Raw genomic sequence first — 19,903 nt, forward strand, 5'->3', positions numbered from 1 at the left:
TGAGGAGAGCAGCCGTTTTGCTACTAGAGATGAGATTTGAAAGGTGAAAGCAATGTTTTGCGGATTTATAAGTGTGTAGGTATGAGGTGAACAGCAGTGTTGCTACTGGAAACGATTGGCAGTTTTGAGCCAAATGCAGAAAAGACTTGCAGCGATTGCAAGAACGCAGCTTTGTTGAAAGGCGAAAGAAAGGTTATAGAGGAAATGTGATTATGTAGGAATGACCGTGCGCAATACTGAGCAAATTGGTGGAGAGAATTGTGTACGATCATGTATGGATAGACTGAGAAGGTCAAATGTAAGTACTGCTGAATTCGTACAGTCGATGTGACTAGTTTGAACTGGGCTATAGCTATGGAATAGTCTGCGAAAGATTTGACTCATTTGAGTCGGTGATGCAACAGGATTCGGCTTGGTTGTTAGAGTTGCGTTTGGCAAGGACTGGAATCGTTGCGCCGACGCTGCGACTAAACTCGAATCCTCCGTAGATGCGACTGAGAGGCTCGTATATGGGATCCGACCGTATCGCTGAGGATATGGCTGGGTTCGGATTGATTGAATTGTGATGGTGGTTGAAGGGGCTGGTGATTGTCAATGATCCGAAACATAGAAGCGAAGTTGCGACTAGATTCGAAACGGCCGTAGATGCGAGGTGACTACAGGGCTCGTATGACAGATCTGCCCGTGTTGCAGATGATATGGCTGGGTTTGAATCGACTAAATGGTGATGGCGGTTGAAGGGGCTTGTGATTGCCGAGGATCCGAAACATAGAAGCGAAGTTGCGACTAGATTTCGAATCGGCCGTAGATGCGAGGTGAGTAAGGGGCTTGAATGTCGGATTTGACCGCATCGACCGTGAAGTGATCGGCTCGAGTAAACCCGCGTTGGGTAGAAAGGATGAAATACATGAAAGATGACATAGACTTACGGGGGCGTAAGTGCGACTTTGCAAAACGAACATGATAAGGTAACTATTGGAGTTTAGAAGAGCGGTAACAACAAAGTCCTACCTGCGACAGCGAGTGTGTAGCGGTCCGAGCGTGGGACAATCAATGAAGATATACGACTCCAACTGGATGGACTTGTGTCTTTTTTCAACCTGACTAACTATGTAACTATGTAACGACCGATCTCGAAGGTACAACTACGTGGACATGCAGTGAGTTGGCAGAGTCAGCCTCTGCAATGCATTTGACACGAATCAGCTCAAAAATGTATGAGATGAATCTGATATAAATTGGCAGTAAGGAGTATCTGATACGAATTGGTTGTAGAGTGTATGCCCTTCCTTACTGTGAAACCAAACACCTATCAACCACCCATCCCCCCAGGCTAGTCAAGTGCAGGTAAGACATCAGGTGGGTTTAATTACACCTCAATCAGCCACAGAAACCCATACAAACAATACCTGTTTATCTCAAAAAAGGATGAGAATAGTGAATTTTATAACCAGTGAAGCCTATGGCGAGTGATAACGAGGAACAACTGATAGCGACTCGGCTGTGCCGAACAACGTCGGGACATGAGTGTCAACAACTCAGAGGTAGGTTTTGCAAAAGGGGTGCAGGATAGTAAGCATGATAAGCCGCAAGTTTGCACATGATATGAAAAGATTCGGATACTACTTATCTGCGACCATGAGCGGGAACCGCCGACGAAGACCACGAATGAAGAAGCCGAAGTGCACCTACGATTGGACACACAGATAGACGACCGTGAGGGAGCTGAGAAGAGTCAGCCCCTTGATGTGCAGTACCTTGCACTGGAACCGACACAGACCGTTGTGGGTGGTCTGATTATATACCCTCCGGGCTCCTCCCATAATTACGGGCCACCATACTGGCCCTCTTATATATATTATTACTGTTTAAACGTTTCAGGCAGGTGTAAAAAAAATGCTGTAAATTAGGAAAATGAATCAATGCTTATAAAACAGTCCAACATGAGATGCATCAGAATATTTCCAATAGTCTATTTTTGAAGGACATGCAGGGCAATAGTAAAGGGGTCCTCCCGTGCAGCTGACAATAATCAGAGTCCTACACCTTCACCGTTTGCACCGCTGTGTGGATCCCCTTAAATGGCCGCTTACCAAAAGCTTGTAACTTAGAAGCCTGTCTGTTTAAATCATGTTAGGTAGGCACCTCTTGTTTCCTCCTGCTCCCTCGGCTATATTCTGGTGTCCTCGTTGGTATTAAGCGTAAAAGAAATGCAAGGGGTCCAACATAGTGTTATACCCTTTATTGTAAACACCCTCTCCCCCTTACATATTGCGCTTACTTTAAAAACAATGTAATAAAAGCATCTACACAGGTTGTCAGTACTGCAAAAACGAACGTCTCACCACCAGGCCGATATCCTCTCACGTTACTGCCTGTCAGTAGAGTCCCGGGCGTTCGTTTGGTCCTGTTCAACCTCACTACTTCGCGTGACCCCGCCCTGACGTGTTTTGTGATTACGTCTTCAGAGGGCGTGGTCACGCAGTGTACGCTATAGTAATTTATAGTAGGCTTAAGGAGGCAGGGTGGCGCCACATCCTCTGTGGCTCCTCCCGTCTCCGCTCGTTTGCCTCTCACCCGGTCGGATCACTGTCTGCAACCCATGTATTTCCGGTTTACTCTCGTCCGGATGTGATATCCGGTGTCTCCGGATGTTAGCAATTGGGCAGCAGTCCGATTGTATGTATTCACATCCTCCGCAAAGCTCATCGTAAGTTTATAGCCATGCGATCGATGTGTAGAAACGTTTATGGTTGTCGTCTATATTCAATATGACTAACGAACTTTTCATTCGTACTGGGTATGATGATTACATTAATAAACTCCACAATGTTAAGACATTAGTTAGAGACATCTCTCTAATAATGAACCCATTTTTTATGTATATACAGACCTGGGTCCGTTTTAACCGTATGAAATCATAATTGTGATCAATCTTGTTTTTATTTTTATTGATCCTATTTGCATAAATGCTCTAATTATTATGTAGCTATACTGTGTTAGATTTCCCTTATTTTATAGAATACATGGAACATACTTAGGCTATTATTGACACTCCGCATTTTCACCAACCCTGCTATTACACTGTACTCATAGGCACAAAATTGGCGCAAATATGGAGCGTTTTACACACTATTCCACCCATCCTATTGTTGATGTTGATTTTTATTCCTACCTATCACTCTTCTTTATTGGTATTATATAGATTACGTGAGGAGGAGCCACACCAAAAGGTATTGAAGCATGGCTACACCCCCACTTTCTAACTACCCCCCTCCCATCAATAGTTGCTGATATGGCAATTCACGTCTAGTTCTATATTGAGGCCCTTAGGGCTGAGCGTGTCTGTTAGGAAGATCCATTCTGTTTCTCGTCGAGAAATCTCCCGAACCATATTGGCTCCTCTCCAATTAGGGTATAGTTTATCAATTCCCCAAAATTTTAGTCCCTTTGGGTCTCTGTTATGTTTGTTCCTAAAGTGTAGGGATACACTGTGTTCTCTATATCCTATCGATATGTTGTAAATGTGCTCCGCCACATGTGTGGTAAGCATCCGTTTGGTGCGGCCTATATACATTAGGCCACATGGACATTCTAATGCATAAACGACATGTGTGGACTTGCACGTAATGCACTCCTTAATTGGAAATTCTTTTCCATTAGCTGTGGATGTGAATGAAGTGAGCCCCCTAAGGTGTGTGGAGACTTGTCTGCATGTTTTGCATCTTCTACATGCATGGAAACCAGTTTGTTCCCAAAACATTTTTAGCCTTTTGGGGGGGTCCAACACCTTTTTAACTACTTGATCACCAAACGTGGGATTTTTTCTATATATGAATGGGGGTTTCACGTGAAGTAGTGAGGTTGAACAGGACCAAACGAACGCCCGGGACTCTACTGTCAGGCAGTAACGTGAGAGGATATCGGCCTGGTGGTGAGACGTTCATTTTTGCAGTACTGACAACCTGTGTAGATGCTTTTATTACATTGTTTTTAAAGTAAGCGCAATATGTAAGGGGGGAGAGGGTGTTTACAATAAAGGGTATAACACTATGTTGGACCCCTTGCATTTCTTTTACGCTTAATACCAACGAGGACACCAGAATATAGCGGAGGGAGCAGGAGGAAACAAGAGGTGCCTACCTAACGTGATTTAAACAGACAGGCTTCTAAGTTACAAGCTTCTGGTAAGCGGCCATTTAAGGGGATCCACACAGCGGTGCAAACGGTGAAGGTGTAGGACTCTGATTATTGTCAGCTGCACGGGAGGACTCCTTTACTATTGCCCTGCATGTCCCTCAAAAATAGACTATTGGAAATATTCTGATGCATCTCATGTTGGACTGTTTTATAAGCATTTATTCATTTTTCTTTTAAAATTTCTCTTGGATATTGATTGGTGTTAATCACTAAGACTAAGGGTGGTACACCAAACATATGTGGACTGCATTTTTAGAATTATAGATAATTAGTATTAATTTGAACATGCAGTAAAGCACTGTTAGTGCTTGATTCTTTTTTAGATCAATCACATTAGTTACATTGTTACTTTTATACATAATAGCTGCTAAATGATAAAAAGAGAGAGATTGGCATTCTAGCAATAGAATTTTATTTTACTGTTTTACTTGAGCGCTGAGGTCAGATATATGTACATGTCGTATATATGTATATGCTTTCTGGTTTGTTGTGAATGTAAATTAGGAAAGCTTTCAGAATTAGAAGTATTAATAGTTTATTTGTTTTAATTAACAAAATGATAAAAAAAAGAGTAGGCTTGGGGGATATTAAAACGGTTATATTATGTACATGTATTTGTGTTTTTATCATGACTAGAATTATCCTTCAGTCCATCAACAATTTCTTCTGTAAATGTTTGAATAGTACTGTTGTTATGAATGTAATGTGTTTTTCTTTATTTTAGGGGCAGAGTAAAGGTTGTCACATTCTTGTTACCAATGGATATGCGGGCATATGCTGAAAATCAAAAGACCTTCCAGAATGCAGAAAATCAAAGAGCGAATCACTTGAGCACGATAATTGAAAAGGATCCATGACCTGGTGAATTTTTTAAGACCATCTGACTCATTCTGATGAGTGGACATTAAAATGATAGCTGGCTCTAGGGTTACATTTTGTACACAGTACTCTGGCATGCTGCCTTCTCATATGGACAAAACGATTGCTGTGGGTCACTGGTCCTTTGTTATTCGAAACCCGAGGCCGCTGAAAATTGTATTACGTTGTGAACCTACATATAGCTTTTCTTGAATCTAGCTTTTCTTCTGTTTCACCAGCTTGTTAATTAAATATACCAGTTGAGCGTACATGGCAAAAGTAGGTCAGGCCTTATAAATATACAGTACATTTCTACATGAAGGAGAAGTTTTGAAAATATAGTAAAAATGTTAATTGAACAATGATTAAATATGATTATCCTAAATTCATATTCAAAGTTATTCACCTGCAGAGCAATGATGTCACATTTTATTTTTAAGTGCCATTGATGACGTACCTGCTAGTTTCCTGGCTGTCATAATGACTCTCTAACTCGTCAATGTTTAATAAACAATCTGGCCATACAGCCTTCAGGGATATAATTGGTGGCCAAACTGTGACTGCAATCACATGCATCTTATGTTCAGGTATTCTAACAGATGCTGCTGGCAACTGTCAGAATACAATAGGCCAAAAAGGGGCATCTGCACTGTATAGCATGGATGGAGGAATATATAGATAAATGTAAAAGAAAAAAAAAAATCATGTGTGGCCAACCTAAGTATGCAGATAAGGAAATGTGAAAGAAAACATCAATAGTTACTTGTTCAGGATCAGTGATTGAAATATTGAAGCAAGATGGCCACTATGACCACAAGAAAAAGATAATTTTTGAATGAAGAGCTCAACATTGGTAACCTCCATGGTTTATTATTATTGATTTTCTTTAAAGTGAATCTAACTAAAAGTGAAATATGGAGCCAGTATATCCAATAAAATGCTAATACCAAGAGGGTATCCATTGAAGCTCCGTGGGAGACTGCACCTCCAGGCGATCTGCAAAGTTTCAGCTCAGAAGCCATTATTCCGACACACCATACCTACAATTGCCACTTTACTGTTGGTCAGTGAAGCACGTCACATTGCATTGGATATATGGATAGAGATGTACAAGAGCTTTGATTTTTTTTCTAATGTAGGTCAAAAAGAAAAAATAGCATTGTAGTCTACCATGTTACCAGGATTTAGGTGGAGGGGGGTCTTTTGCCTTTTGTGGGTAAACCTAGTCTCAGGTTATTGGTAGAAGAAAGAATAGTCAGCTGGAGAGAGGACACTGCTGTAATGACCTATACACACTCATATGCTCTGCCTTCCCATTATATATTCTTCTGGCCAGACTTAATTCAAGGCACATTTCAATTTCCATTAAAAGTCAATTTTCAGAAATTCATCTCACACACAAAATAAAAGATTATTATAAATTACTCTAAATCTTTGATGTGCTGCCTTATCCAGCAATAAGCACAGAGCTTTGTAAAAAACAGTTTCTCTAATTTTGTCATTAAATGTCATTAGATCATCGAAACAGGTATTGTTTTCATGTAATTTTCTCATAATGATGAAGCAATAAAATGTGCAATCTTGGATATGAAAAAATGATTGCTTCTTCATGGTCAATAACTTAACCTCCTGTAAGTGTTAAACTGGATCTCATTGCTGTGTAATAAAATTTGTCCTGTTTGACCCAAAAGCACCAAGATAGCTTTAAAGAGGTATTAAACCCAAAAACAAAAATTTTAAATATTACAGCTCACTGATCTTCATATGTGGTGGCTCCATTAGTTTTCTTATTTTACACTTTTGTTTTCTTTTTCTTTTTTTTAGAAGGGTCCTATAAACGTATATAAACACATACTGTATATGTCATCATCAGTGTGAATGAGATCTTAGTGGTGTAGCTATTGACACCAATGGCTTTGTTTTAAAATAGAAAGCACCGTCTAAAAATTCCCTACAACTAACACCCAGTAGTTGTACACATATACTGTAGGTCTCTACACATGTAGGTCTCTACCTCCTTTTTTGCTTGTAGCCAACAAAGAGATGGAGGTGGCATGATGGGAGGACACATACTGTAATAGTGTCTAGGAGGATTTAAATCATAGTATGCCCTCCAAATTTGGTATTTAAAAAGAACACAGACCAGGGTTAAAAATGTCTCAAATAACTTTGTTATAAACATGAATTCATTGGTAGATATAAAGCAAATATATGTAGAGGTGCCTAAACAGCAGTTTAGGCACCTCTTTCTGAAATAGTGAAATTGCTCTGGCACTTGCACTGCTTTCGTATTTTTGCACTGGAAAATTCTGATAAGGTTTTAATTAATTTGTATCTAACTCCCTTTCATATTTCTAAGTATGTGCCCAATTACTCACTTTTTTGTTTTTGGGTCTGTGGACAAGAGGGAATGATTCTTCAGAATCGGTAGTCATGTCCTAAAGCTTGGAGATTATTGATTAGAATTTAACTCTTTAATGCACACAGTCTTGACCTGTAATCTAATGTAAAGACCCTGTTGAGACCCTTTTAAATAATCCAAGATATCTAGTGCAATGTGCCATAAATGTTTGGCTTTATATTCTGTGCCACTACATAAACCACAGCTCAGTTGTGGAAGCCTCCTGTAATACACTTCAAAAAGGTTAAAACGCAGCTAGATAAAACCAAAAATAATGAAAAAGGAACAGTTATTTCACTGAACAACCAAGAGAAATTTCTAAAAATCTGATCCCCAAGGATAGCCTATTTGCAACCTAGCCTAGGAGCCCCAATTATGTGACCATGATTAAGAGATTGGCCGATCCCCAGGGATGGAAGATTCCTAATTATGTGACCATGATTAAGAGATTGGCCGATCCCCAGGCATGGAAGATTCTCTTTATCCCCCCTTGTTGTGTCCCCTCTACTCCCTTTTCTCTTACCCCTTTTCTCTAGCCTTTTTCTATCATTCTTCTACACTTACTACCCTTTACGTAGTGTAGTTACGGTCACTGAAACTAGTCTTATTACTGGATATATAAAGCAGTTTCAAGTTATAGATTACCATACAGTATGTCACAGCTTCCATGATTAGGATTATCTATCTAGTTATGCCTATTTCCTTTCTGTGACATTTTGAAAAGGGTTGTATGGTATTTTATTATCACAAAATTGCTCTGTAGAATTTAGTGTCAATATGTACTGTACTTATCTACATTACTTATTTGTATCTGCCAAAAACCCTAACAAAACATACTGAACAAGAAAGAAAGCAATCAAGCGTTAACACTACCAGTAAGTGATGGACCTGTGCCCTTCAGGACCACCCAGTAATCGGCATATTAAGATGCTTGAATGCTGCTGCATGTATGACATGAGTTTTTTTTTTTCTGACAAAGTTGCTTTAGATACGTTTTTTAACTTCAGCTGTGGTGTTCCAGTTTGTGAACTAAAACCTTCAACTTGTAATGCCCCATACACACAAAATGTGCGATCGGATCATGTTGTCGGAAAATCCGACCATGTGTGGGCTCCGTGTACATACGGCTGATAATAGTTGGAATAAACTCCGCACCACTTAGTATATATCTCGTGAAGATAATTATAATTAAAATAATTAGAAAACGAAAAATATAGTGATATTTTTTAAAGCTGCTCCCTAGAAAGAATCAAAGAAAAGATACTTAATTATTGTGGACTAGTGACATGTGTGGGCTCCATCGGACATTTTCCGTCCGATTTTCTGACACACAAAGTTTGAGAGCAAGATCTAAAATTTTCCGAAAACAAATTCCGATCGCATAAATTCCAATCGTGTGTAGACAACTCCAACGGACAAAGTGCCACGCACGCTCAGAATAAACTAAGAGACGAAAGCTATTGGCTTCTGGCCCGTTTATAGTCCTGACATATACATGTTTGACGTCACCTCGTTCAGAATGATCGGATTTTTCCGACAACTTGTGCGATCGTGTGTATGCAACACAAGTTTCGGCCAAAATCCGGTGGAAAAAATCTGACGGATTTTGTGGTTGGAATGTCCGACAGTGTGTATGGGGCATAAGTTTTACTTCAACTTTGAATCATAAAAAGCAAAATGGAATGCAAATACATTTTTTTTGAGAACCTCATTCTATAATATACCTCATCTATGCAGATCAACGCAGCTCAATAGACATGGTTTGAGTAAATGCTAAGTGGTAAGCTGTTGTGATCAAGAGCTTGAATCAAATCTTGAAGTCAGACCAGTAGATGTACTGTACAATACAAAATATCCTTCTTATTTTGTAAATAAAGGACTGGGTATTTTTTTAAGCAAAATGGAGTGCACATACATTTTTTTTGAGAACCTCATACTATGATATACCTCAAACTCATCTATGAGATCAACACAGCTCAACAGACATGGTTTGAGTAAATGCTAAGTGGTAAAATGTTGTGACCAAGAGCTTGAATTAAATCTTGAAGCCAGACCAGTAGATCTACTGTACAATACAAAATACACTTCATCTTCTGTAAATAAAGGGCTGGGATTTTTTCCCCCCGCTTTCATCCAAACACATATACCTATGAAAACTTTTTTTTTCATTTTCAACGTATAGCTTGATTTAAACACAAAACATGGACAATAATCTTTATGAAAAAAACTGCCTTTAATAAAAGGATGACATATACATATCTTATCCACATACTGTATACATAATACACACATACCATCAGCTAAAAATGTTCCATAAGAAAATATATTTACATTTTGAAACGCTGCACAGAGCTTAGGAATGACACAATAGACTATCAAACATTACTTTATCACACAGCATGGAGGACTAGTCTGCAACATCTCACAATAAAGATGACTGAATTTGAGCAGAATGTTTTATAGTTTTAATTAGTTTGAAATTAAACATGTTAATCATTTCCAGAATGGTGTAAATGTTTCTTGGGAGTTAATTTTCTTCTGTCAGTGAGATGAGATGATGTGTACTACATTGGCACTATGCACAAACACAGACAGCTCCCCCCACCTTCCCCAGTCTGTACCTCTTGACATTAAACACATTATTGTCTGATTTTATTTGGGGCTTTTAAGTTTTTTTCATTATTTGTATATTTTATCATTAACATTTTAGCTAATATGAACTAGCTTGTCCAACTGTAAGTGAATAAATGAATGTATCATACATACTGGGAGGTACAACTGGGGGAATCAATGGTGAAGAAGGATCTGGGTGTTCTGGTAGATCATACGCTTAACAATAGGATGCAATGCCAAGCTGCTGCTTCCAAAGGGAAGGGAGCAAAATCCCTTCTTATATTAAAAGAGGTATGGACTGCAGCGAGAGAGAGATATTATTTTGCCCCTGTCCAACTCATTGGTAAGGTCTCATCTGCAATATGCAGTTCACAAAGTATATTGGGGAAATGGAGAAAGTGCAGAGAAGGGCAAATAAACTAAAATGTTGGAAAGGAAGGCGTTCATCTATGAGGAAAGATTAAGAGATTGGCCCATCCCCAGAGATGGAAGATTCTTTTTATCCTCCTTATTGTTTGGACAAGTAGAGAGAGTAAATCTCCCTGGTGGGAAAAAAAGCAGCAATACAAACCTGACCTAATCCATTATCACTCCATCCAAATCTAAAACAAAAAAGGTTTTGCCTTTACGTATAATTTAATTCCAGGACTCTAAATATGTCTCTTTTTAATGCTTTAACTGAAAACCCTAAGCCCTTGTACACACGGTCGGACATTCCGACAACAAAATCCGTCGGATTTTGTCCGACGGATTTTGTCCGACGGCTTTTGTCCGAAACTTGTGTTGCATACAAACGGTCGAACAAAGTTGTAGGAAAATCCGATCGTACATAACGCAATGACGTTATTTTGTTATGACAGGACTACGTTCAGGCTAGTAGCCAATAGCTTTGGTCTAGGAATTTGATCTGAGCATGCGTGTCACTTTGTCCGATCGGAATTCTCTACACACAATCGGACAAAGTCCGATCGGATCATGTTGTCGGAAAGTTTTATAGCCCAGCTCTAAAACTTTGTCCGTCGGATATTCCGACAGAAACAGTCTGATGGAGCCCACACACAGTCAGATTATTCGACAACACGGTCCGATCAGACATTTTCCGTCGGAATTTCCAACCGTGTGTACAAGGGCTAAGAATAATAAGATATTCCAGAGAAATAAAACCAAATAACAGTATATTAGCTACCAAAACCTTGGTATGAAATGATTCAGATAGGAACCCCTTAACCCAAGTTGTCCAAATGTCCACTACTCTATTCACCTTTAGATGATCTCTGCAAACCCATCTCTTTAGAGAAGCCTATCCTGCCTATCCCTAACGACTATAGTTTTATTTTCTCCATCAGCTCATCCACCACAGTTATTGCCTTTTGTATCACTTGAACCTCCCTTTTAGATTGTAAGCTCTTCCTCTTGTACTGAATCATATTGTAACTATACTGTCAGCTTTCATTTTGTCTACATAAATCCTGTATAACAATAAATAATAATAATAATAATAATAATATGGGGTATATACATTCCAGGGCAAAGCCAGTACATAGCCCAAAGGTCAAGGAATTTCAGCTTCTATTGAAGACTTTAGGATTTTTTCTCTAGGATGGATCATCTTTAAAAGAATTACATAATCTGGCATGCTTTGTTAAGTAGAACTCTCGGTCTTTCTAAATCCCTTGCAGTGGCTTCCTCAGACAATACCAAATCTTCTTCCACACCTTAATGTATATATTATGGTAGGAAATATTTAGAATTCTAACAAATACTCGCCTCTGTAGCTTATAGCTATAGATTGGCTGTTCTTTCCATGATTACTTTTATTATTATACAGTATATTTCAGTCAGCGGCTTCCACCTGCTGAGCAGATATTTGAAGGTTAAATCTTGGAGTTTGCCATGTATTATTCATTAGGCTTGCACATAATCTAAATAGGAATAGTGAAAAGCCATTTCAGTAGTGTCAGTCTGTCAGTGCCCAGCAGACCTGTAATTTGTAATCTCCTCTACCAGCTGTTATCTCACATTAGCTCAGCTCACAGCAGCAATTGTGGACAAGCACACAGCAGCACTCTCTCCCTCACTACTGAACCAATGTTCTTTAAATAGCATTAAGGAAACCTACAGTACTGTTTAACTGTTGGCCGATTTGCACTGTGATTACCAAAAAAAAAAGTACATTTAGACAAGTCTCACAGAAAGATGATGTCAAACCATCCACAATACAATTATTTAAATGTAGTCATTACATAATATCGATCTAACTCACAAAATCTTTAATAGATTATCCTGATCCTTTCTGGGAACACACAAAATAAAGAATTAGATGACTCCTTCACATGTCTTTCCTGTTACTCGGGTTAAGGACCCCTTTATAATTGATCACAGTTATTTCGATTTTTGGAATGTGTGTTAAAGATCTCAAAATATCTCAAAAAGTTTACACTTTAGCCATGAAAGTTTTTAAAGTCTATTCTATAAATATCAACATGCAATCGATTTTTATTGGCCTTTGATTAAAGCTGAACTTCAGGCAGACATAAAAATGTGAATGCATAGCTGTGTTCAAAATGAATATATTTCTCTAATTGCAAATAGTGTGCCTGAATTTGACCTGGTACCAGCATATTGTAGTTCCTATACAGCAGAGCTTAAAGGGGAGGAGGAAGAATCAGCACAAACAGTTTTGTGCTGCAGCGAAAGGAGCATAGTAATGGGAAAGCAGGGTGACAAAGAGATGAGGTCTTCAATCTGCTGTTTCTTCTTTGACTGTACAGTCACGGGGTGCAGGTGGGGAGGAGACCTTTCAGTGTTACTGAACTGCAGAGTAAAAAAAATCAGGTCTCCTCCCCTGTGCAGTGTGGCAAAGCTATGTAAATCTTAGGACTAGATGGACTAAAATACAAATACTTTGGCAGGTAAAACAGGTCATTATATGTACAGTATTCATACCCCCTAAAATGTTCCACATTTTGGCATGTTACAAACAAAAACATAAATTTATTTTATTGTGATTTTATGTATAAACCAACACAAAGTGGCACATAATTGTGAAGTTTTGTATTCAGCCCCCTTTACTCTGATACCACTAACTAAAATCTAGTGGAACCAATTGGCTTCAGAAGTCCCCTAATTAGTAAATAGAGCCCACCTGTGTGCAATTTAATCTCAGTATAAATACAGCTGTTCTGTGAAGCCCTTACAGGTTTGTTAGCAAACTCTAGTGAACAAACGGCATCATGAAGGCCAAGGAACACACCAGACAGGTCAGGGATAAAGTTGTGGGGAAGTTTAAAGCAGGGTTAGGTTCTAAAAAAATATCCCAAGCTTTGAACATCTCACAGGGCACTGTTCAATCCATCATCCGAAAATGGAGTATGGCACAACTGCAAACCTACCAAGACATGGCCGTGCACTTAAACTGACAGGCCTGGCAAGGAGAGCATTAATCAGCGAACCAGCCAAGGGGCCCATGGTAACTCTGGAGGATCTGCAGAGACCCACAGCCTTATGTGAGAGAATCTGTCCACAGGACAACTATTAGTCGTGGACTCCACAAATTTGGCCTTTATGGAAGAGTGTCAGGAAGAAAGCCATTGTTGAAAGAAAGCCAAAAGAAGTCCCTTTTGCAGTTTGAGAGAAGCCATGTGGGGGACACAGCAAACATGTGGTAGAAGGTGCTCTGGTCAGATGAGACCAAAATTGAACTTTTTAGCCTAAAAGCAAAATGCTGTGTGTGGTGGAAAACTAACACTGCACATCACCCTGAACATACCATCCCCACCGTTAAACGTGGTGGTGGCAGCATCATGTTGTGGGGATGCTTTTCTTCTGCAGGGACAGGGAAGCTGGTCAGAGCTGATTGAAAGATGGTTAGAGCCCAATACAGGGCAATCTTAGAAGAAAACCTGTTATGCCCTGTACGCACAGTCGGACATTCTGACAACAAAATCTGTCTGATTTTTTCAGACTGATTTTTGCCCAAACTTGTCTTGCATACACACAGTCACACAAAGTTGTCGGAAAATCTGATCGTTCAGAATGAAGTGACGTAGAACACATACGATGGGACTATAAAGAGGGCAGTAGCCAATAGCTTTTGTCTGAACATGCGTGCCACTTTGTCCATTGGAAGTGTCTACACATGATCGGAATTTAAATGATCGGATTTTGTTGTCGGAAAATTTTAGATCCTGCTCTCAAACTTTGTGTGTCGGAAATTCTGATGGAAAAAGTTAGATGGATTTACCAACTATAAGATCCTATCGCACATTTTCTGTCGGAAAGTCTGATCGTGTGTACAGGGCATTCGAGTCTGCAAAAGACTTGAGACTGGAGCGGAGGTTCCCCTTCCAGCAGGACAACGACCCTAAACATACAGGCAGAGCTACAATGGAATGGTTTAGTTCAAGGCATATTCATGTGTTAGAAAGGCCCAGTCAAAGTCCAGACCTAAATCCAGTTGAGAATCTGTGGCAAGACTTGAAAATTGCTGTTAACAAGCACTCTCCATCCAATTTTACACAGCTTGAGTTATTTTGCAAAGAAGAATGGGCAATAATTTCCCTCTCTAGATGTGCAAAGCTGGTAGAGACATCCCCAGAAAGACTTCCAGCTGTAATTGCAGCGAAAAATGGTCCTGTAAAGTATTGACTCAGGGGGGCTGACTACAAATGCACGACACACTTTTCAGATATTATTCGTAAAAAAAAAAATGTGAAAACCATTTATCATTTTCCTTCTACTTCACAATTATGTGAATCCACAATAAAATACATTTATGTTTTTTGGTTGTAACATGAAAAAATGTAGAAAATTTCAAGGGGTTTGAATACTTTTTCTGTGTATTAAAGCAGAATTAAACCTACAAAAAGTAAAAAAAAAACATTGACAGGTCTGATATTTGTGACAGGGTGTCTCTTCTGTCATAAACCCTTCCCTCTGCCCATCAGCATTTATGTACACTGAACCATGCATGGTACATTTACGGCACAGCTCTGTGCTGTAATGATGTGACTGTGGCTGTGTGCATGTGTGAGAGTAACGTGATCGCTTCCCGACCTTTTAAGTGGCTGAAGAGTCCAAACCTGGAAGTACAACTAGGAGAAAATGGAAGCACCCATGAAACCTGAGAGTACTGACACTGCAGCGCAGGAGGGGATTGCTTGGCAAGTAAGTGTGCTAATATGCTGTGTTTACGAGTACATTACAGAATAAAGCTCCTGAGGGCCCATTTTTTTTACTTTTTTGCAGAGGTTTAATTCAGCTTTAAATTATTTTCCTGAAGTTCGCCTTTAAATATCTTGCTGCAGTTCACCTAAAATAATAACCTTGAGCAAAATATGGGAATATGAGACTGTGGACGTGGTATGTAACATACAAAATACATTCTGTGTTGGTTAACACGGTACATATAAATAACATTACAGAATCACACAAAAGTGGGATCTGATATGATCACTCTGGGATTCCTGTTTTTCTCTTGATACTTTATTGACTTGGCTGTCTTCTACTCGGTGGACATTGCAGAGACTCTCATTACTCCTTTCATTATACACTCTTCCTGTCAAAAATACATCGTTCTGTCACTCTGATGTAATGCAAGTAATCATAACATAAAAACTGCTGAAGACAGCTCAACATATTATACTACAATATAAGCTTATATTGTCATGCATGAATATTGCTCAAATGCCATAATACATTTTCATAGTGTATGGCAGTGATCCAGTGACTTCTGTGTTAAAAGTGTCTCCTTGATCCAGATGTTTCTGCTTCGTGGCCATTAACCCAAGCTTTTGCATGAGACAGATATGCACACAGAAATATACACTCATTTTACCAACATGTATCACACAGTGTATATGCAGAATACTATTAGCATATCCACCACTACATTATTCTTTATCAGTAAACAATGGACCTGAACATTTAGCACAGCTAGAATTTTAGAAGGGTCAACTGTGATGTGTATTTCTGGGTAAAGATAAATAACAACAGGATCATTTAAACCAGCCTTTCTACATGAGGGAACCAGTTACAGACCCAAACATGATAGAGGCTTCTGGGTGGGACTGCAGGGTAGCCTCTTGCCTACTGACATACTGTTACAGGAAGTGAGGCAGAGCAGCTCCTACTCCCTACTCCCATCACGGTCAGTGTTCCAGCCCCCCGCTCGCCCCTTCTAGCAACCAATGGGTGAGTAGTGATGGTGTGCAGTAACTTCTAGCACCCAATCAGTGAGCGGTACTGGTGTGCAGTAACTTCTAGAAACCCAATCAGTGAGCGCTAATGGTGTGCAGCAATCTTTAGCAACCCAATCAGTGAGCAGTAATGGTGTGAAGTAATGTCTAGCAACCCAATCAGTGAGCAGTAATGTGTGCAGTAACCTCTAGCAACCCAATCAGTGAGCAGTAATGGTATGCAGTAACCTCTAGCAACCAATCAGTGAGCGGTAATGGTGTGCAGTAACTTCTAGCAACCCAATCAGTGAGCGGTAATGGTGTGCAGTAACCCCTAGCAACCCATTCAGTGAGTGGTAATGGTTTGGTAATGGTGAGTGAATTTGTTTTGTTTTCCCTTTTTATTGGTTGAACGAGATGGACGTCTTTTTTCAACCAGACTAACCATGTAACTATATAAAGTAAAAGGATGGAAGTATTTGCACATCTTTGCCTTTGCTCATCAACGTTTGTCTATGATTATTTCATTTCTTATTACTCAATGGCCATTATGCAAGAATCATTTTAATATAATCACGTTTCAAAAGTTGCATGTGATGATCCCTTAGGCCAGGGATATGCAATTAGCGGACCTCCAGCTGTTGCAAAACTACAAGTCCCATCATGCCTCTGCCTCTGGGTGTCATGCCTTTGGCTGTAAGAATCTTGCTATGCTTCGTGGGACTTGTAGTTCTGCAACAGCTGGAGGTCCGCTAATTGCATATGCCCGCCCTAGGCCCACTTCAAGGCACTAATCAGATGGTGCTGATATAGCTGCATGCACAAAAGAGATCAAGGTGTGGTTGTTCCTATGGCGTCTGTAATTCTACCTCAGAATTTTTATATTCATATCTCTCCCTGCCCTCAAGGAGTTTACAATTAAAGGTCCCTATGTCATATGCATACATAAACATACAAGAGCTAATGTAGATAGAAGCCAATTAACCTTCCAGCATGTCTTTGGTGTGTGAGGGTAAGCCAGAGTACCCGGAGGAAACCCAAACAAGCATAGAGAGAACATGCAAACTTTATGCATTTAGTATCTGGGTTGGGATTCTAACAAAGGACCCCAGTGCTGCAAGGCATTAGTGCTAACCTATGTGGATCAGCTAAGGTTCTGGCCAAACTCAGTGTGGGGTGGGGAAATCCACAGCTGCAGCTGATTGGGCCAGCACCCTGCTATCATGTGACAGTTTTCCAGCTTTAGGCCAAATTGATGTAAGCTTAGTTCACATTTGGCAACCACTAAACCGCTGCGCTGCATTGGCTGAAGTTAATTGCAATGCATAGTGAAAAAATTGAAACAAACATACCTGTGATATCTTTGTGCACTTCTTTATTGCTCAAAACTGGACTGTCATCATAGTTCATTGGTATTGCAGGACACGAGTTCTGGGTGAATTCATCCTGTGTAGCTGCAGAGGAAATGAAAACTGTATTATTGCATCTGAGATATTCAGCAGTAGAGCTATAAATTACTGCCTTAAACTATTTTACCTTGAGGACAAGCCATTTGTAAGCTCCCCTTGTTGAGCTCATCTTGCACAAACTGGGAGGATTCCCTGCCTGAGTCAGTCTCCTTCCCGGGTCTACCTAAAATTTCATTTTCCTGTGCTGAACTGTTTCTCATCAGGAAATATGTGCACATTTTCCCTTTGCCTTTTACTTCGATTTCTCCCCGTGCTATTATTTCAAATGCTTTATCTCTAAGACATCTAAATTGAGAGAGACACAAAAGACAAGATACAATTATTTATAGAAGTCTCCAGGGCACCATTAACTCATCCATAGAAATAAAAAACAATTGTCAGATTTTTTTTCCCCCTTTATGAAACATTGCTAATATGTTTTCAGTTTTCTACCTGGAGAAATTTAGAAGCTCTGAGGAGGTAAACACATAAATATCTGTCATGGTCATGGCAGCTCTTTATAGTTGTTTACATGTCACTTCTAACCTCATGGGCCAAGACCTGCTCAGCTGGACCCTTTAGGTCAGTAAAGTGTAAATGGAAAACCAAGAAGACATAGAAAATCTCACTCTTCATAGAAGCAGCCATGCTTTCCTCTTCACCATCATGCTCTGCTATTTCAGTGCAGTTGCAATGTGGGGGAGTCGGAATAGCAGGGCACATTGGTTAAGAAGAGAGCATTATGGCCTCTGGAGTGAGCTTTTCTATGCAGCCTTTGAAGTTTAAGAGGAAGTTTGTGTCACAAACAAGAGGAAGCCTGGTGGATTACTTGCAATAGGGATCATATAGAGGCATGTTTACTACATATTTCCAGTAAGTACATAATTGGTGGAGGATTAGCATTACTGAAACTTTTGTGGCACATGGTGAAACATATCATTTTCTCAAGAATATCACCCTTTATATGTGTTTGCAATATTTAATACACAAGCCATAGGTCAGGGGTAAGCAACCTTAATAAGTTGGAGAGTCACCTGAACAACATGGGAGAAGTCAAAGGTCACCAGGCACAGTGTCGCCTCCTCACGTCTGATTTAAACCTCTAATTGCCGCACTACCATGTCACAATTTCATGCATTGCACAGCAAATCAGGGGTTTAAAACAGGAGGTGAGGAGGCACCACTCTGGAGACCATTAGCAGGGATAAGAAATGCAGTGCAGTTGGTATCACTCCTCATATTATAGGAGCTAGCACTACAGAATCGGCTTATGCAGCTCTTGCTCCCTACTACAGATCCAACTTTACAAGTAGTCCCTCTGCATTGCACTCTGATGCTCTGGGATGGTGAGTCAGCAAGCTTAGACCGTGATCTACCAGTCACATGCCCCCGATCTACTGGTAGATCGCAATCTACTGGTTGCTGGCCCCCGCCATAGGTTGTTGTACTAACATTCAGATAATTACATTGTTGCAGTTTGCTGTTACTGATTAGGGATGTACTGTATATCATATATAGGGGTTGATTTACTAAAACTGGAGAGTGCGAAATCTGGTGCAGCTGTGCATGTTATCCAATCAGCTTCTAGCTTCAGCTTGTTCAACTAAGCTTTGACAACAAAAAAAAACCAACAACCTGGAAACTGATTGGTTTCTGTGCAAAGCTGCGCCAGATTTTGCACTGTCCAGTTTTAGTAAATCGACCCCATAGTGTGAATGTGTATATTTGCTTCTGTGAGATTATAACATAAGTAATTTAAAACGTTTTGGTTTGCAGACTAATTCCTTATATTACATGTTGTGTTGCTAACATTGGAACGTCTTGTACAGAGTCTCTAATACCCTTACCGACTTTTCTACTATTAGCCTTGACTTCTCATATTGCTGGGTGCGCAGATCATCTAATACTATTATCAATTCTTCATCACTGAAAGTTTCACTTAGGGACATTAAGTGTACAGTCCCTCCTCAAAGTGCTCAAAGAATGAAAGAAAAGTGTGTTCTTGTTGCTGTTGTGTCAAGCCCTTGAGCAGACAACACTATCAAACAAGTGGAAGAGAACACATCCTGCATCTACTGAATTTAGTTGTGTTTAAAAGCTATGGTGGTGTTTATATTTGCTCAATATTATCTTCGGTAGAACCATAATTTACCATTTATGTATCTAGTGTTGATTAGGGATGAGCTTCGAATTCGAGATGAACGTAA

General features: G+C 39.7%; 2 protein-coding genes across 3 annotated transcripts in view; one reads left to right on the top strand and one right to left on the bottom strand.

Moving 5' to 3' along the window:
* CCDC195 (coiled-coil domain containing 195) overlaps positions 1 to 6,654 on the top strand; it is a 54,831-nt gene extending 48,177 nt beyond the window's left edge. The window contains exon 3 of the mRNA XM_077490319.1: positions 4,925 to 6,654. Coding sequence (XP_077346445.1) covers positions 4,925 to 5,057 — 133 coding nt within the window. The 3' untranslated portion in view covers positions 5,058 to 6,654. The remainder of the gene's footprint in view (positions 1 to 4,924) is intronic.
* Positions 6,655 to 9,673: 3,019 nt separating this feature from the next.
* The window catches only part of LOC143988546 (guanylate cyclase soluble subunit beta-2-like), a 140,080-nt gene continuing 129,850 nt past the window's right edge, over positions 9,674 to 19,903 (bottom strand). Inside the window, exons 14-16 of one of the 2 annotated variants that reach the window (XM_077488209.1) lie at positions 17,785 to 18,002; positions 17,601 to 17,702; positions 9,674 to 15,625 (exon numbers count right to left, since the gene is read on the bottom strand). In XM_077488209.1, coding sequence (XP_077344335.1) covers positions 15,576 to 15,625; positions 17,601 to 17,702; positions 17,785 to 18,002 — 370 coding nt within the window. In that variant the 3' untranslated portion in view covers positions 9,674 to 15,575. Of the gene's footprint in view, positions 15,630 to 17,600; positions 17,703 to 17,784; positions 18,003 to 19,903 lie in introns of both variants that reach the window. The other variant, XM_077488208.1, reaches the window with a different exon arrangement.

Source organism: Lithobates pipiens, unplaced genomic scaffold (genome assembly GCF_037356315.1).
Source record: "Lithobates pipiens isolate NorthernLeopardFrog02 unplaced genomic scaffold, aLitPip1_a1.2 Scaffold_18, whole genome shotgun sequence".
Classification (NCBI taxonomy): domain Eukaryota; kingdom Metazoa; phylum Chordata; class Amphibia; order Anura; family Ranidae; genus Lithobates; species Lithobates pipiens.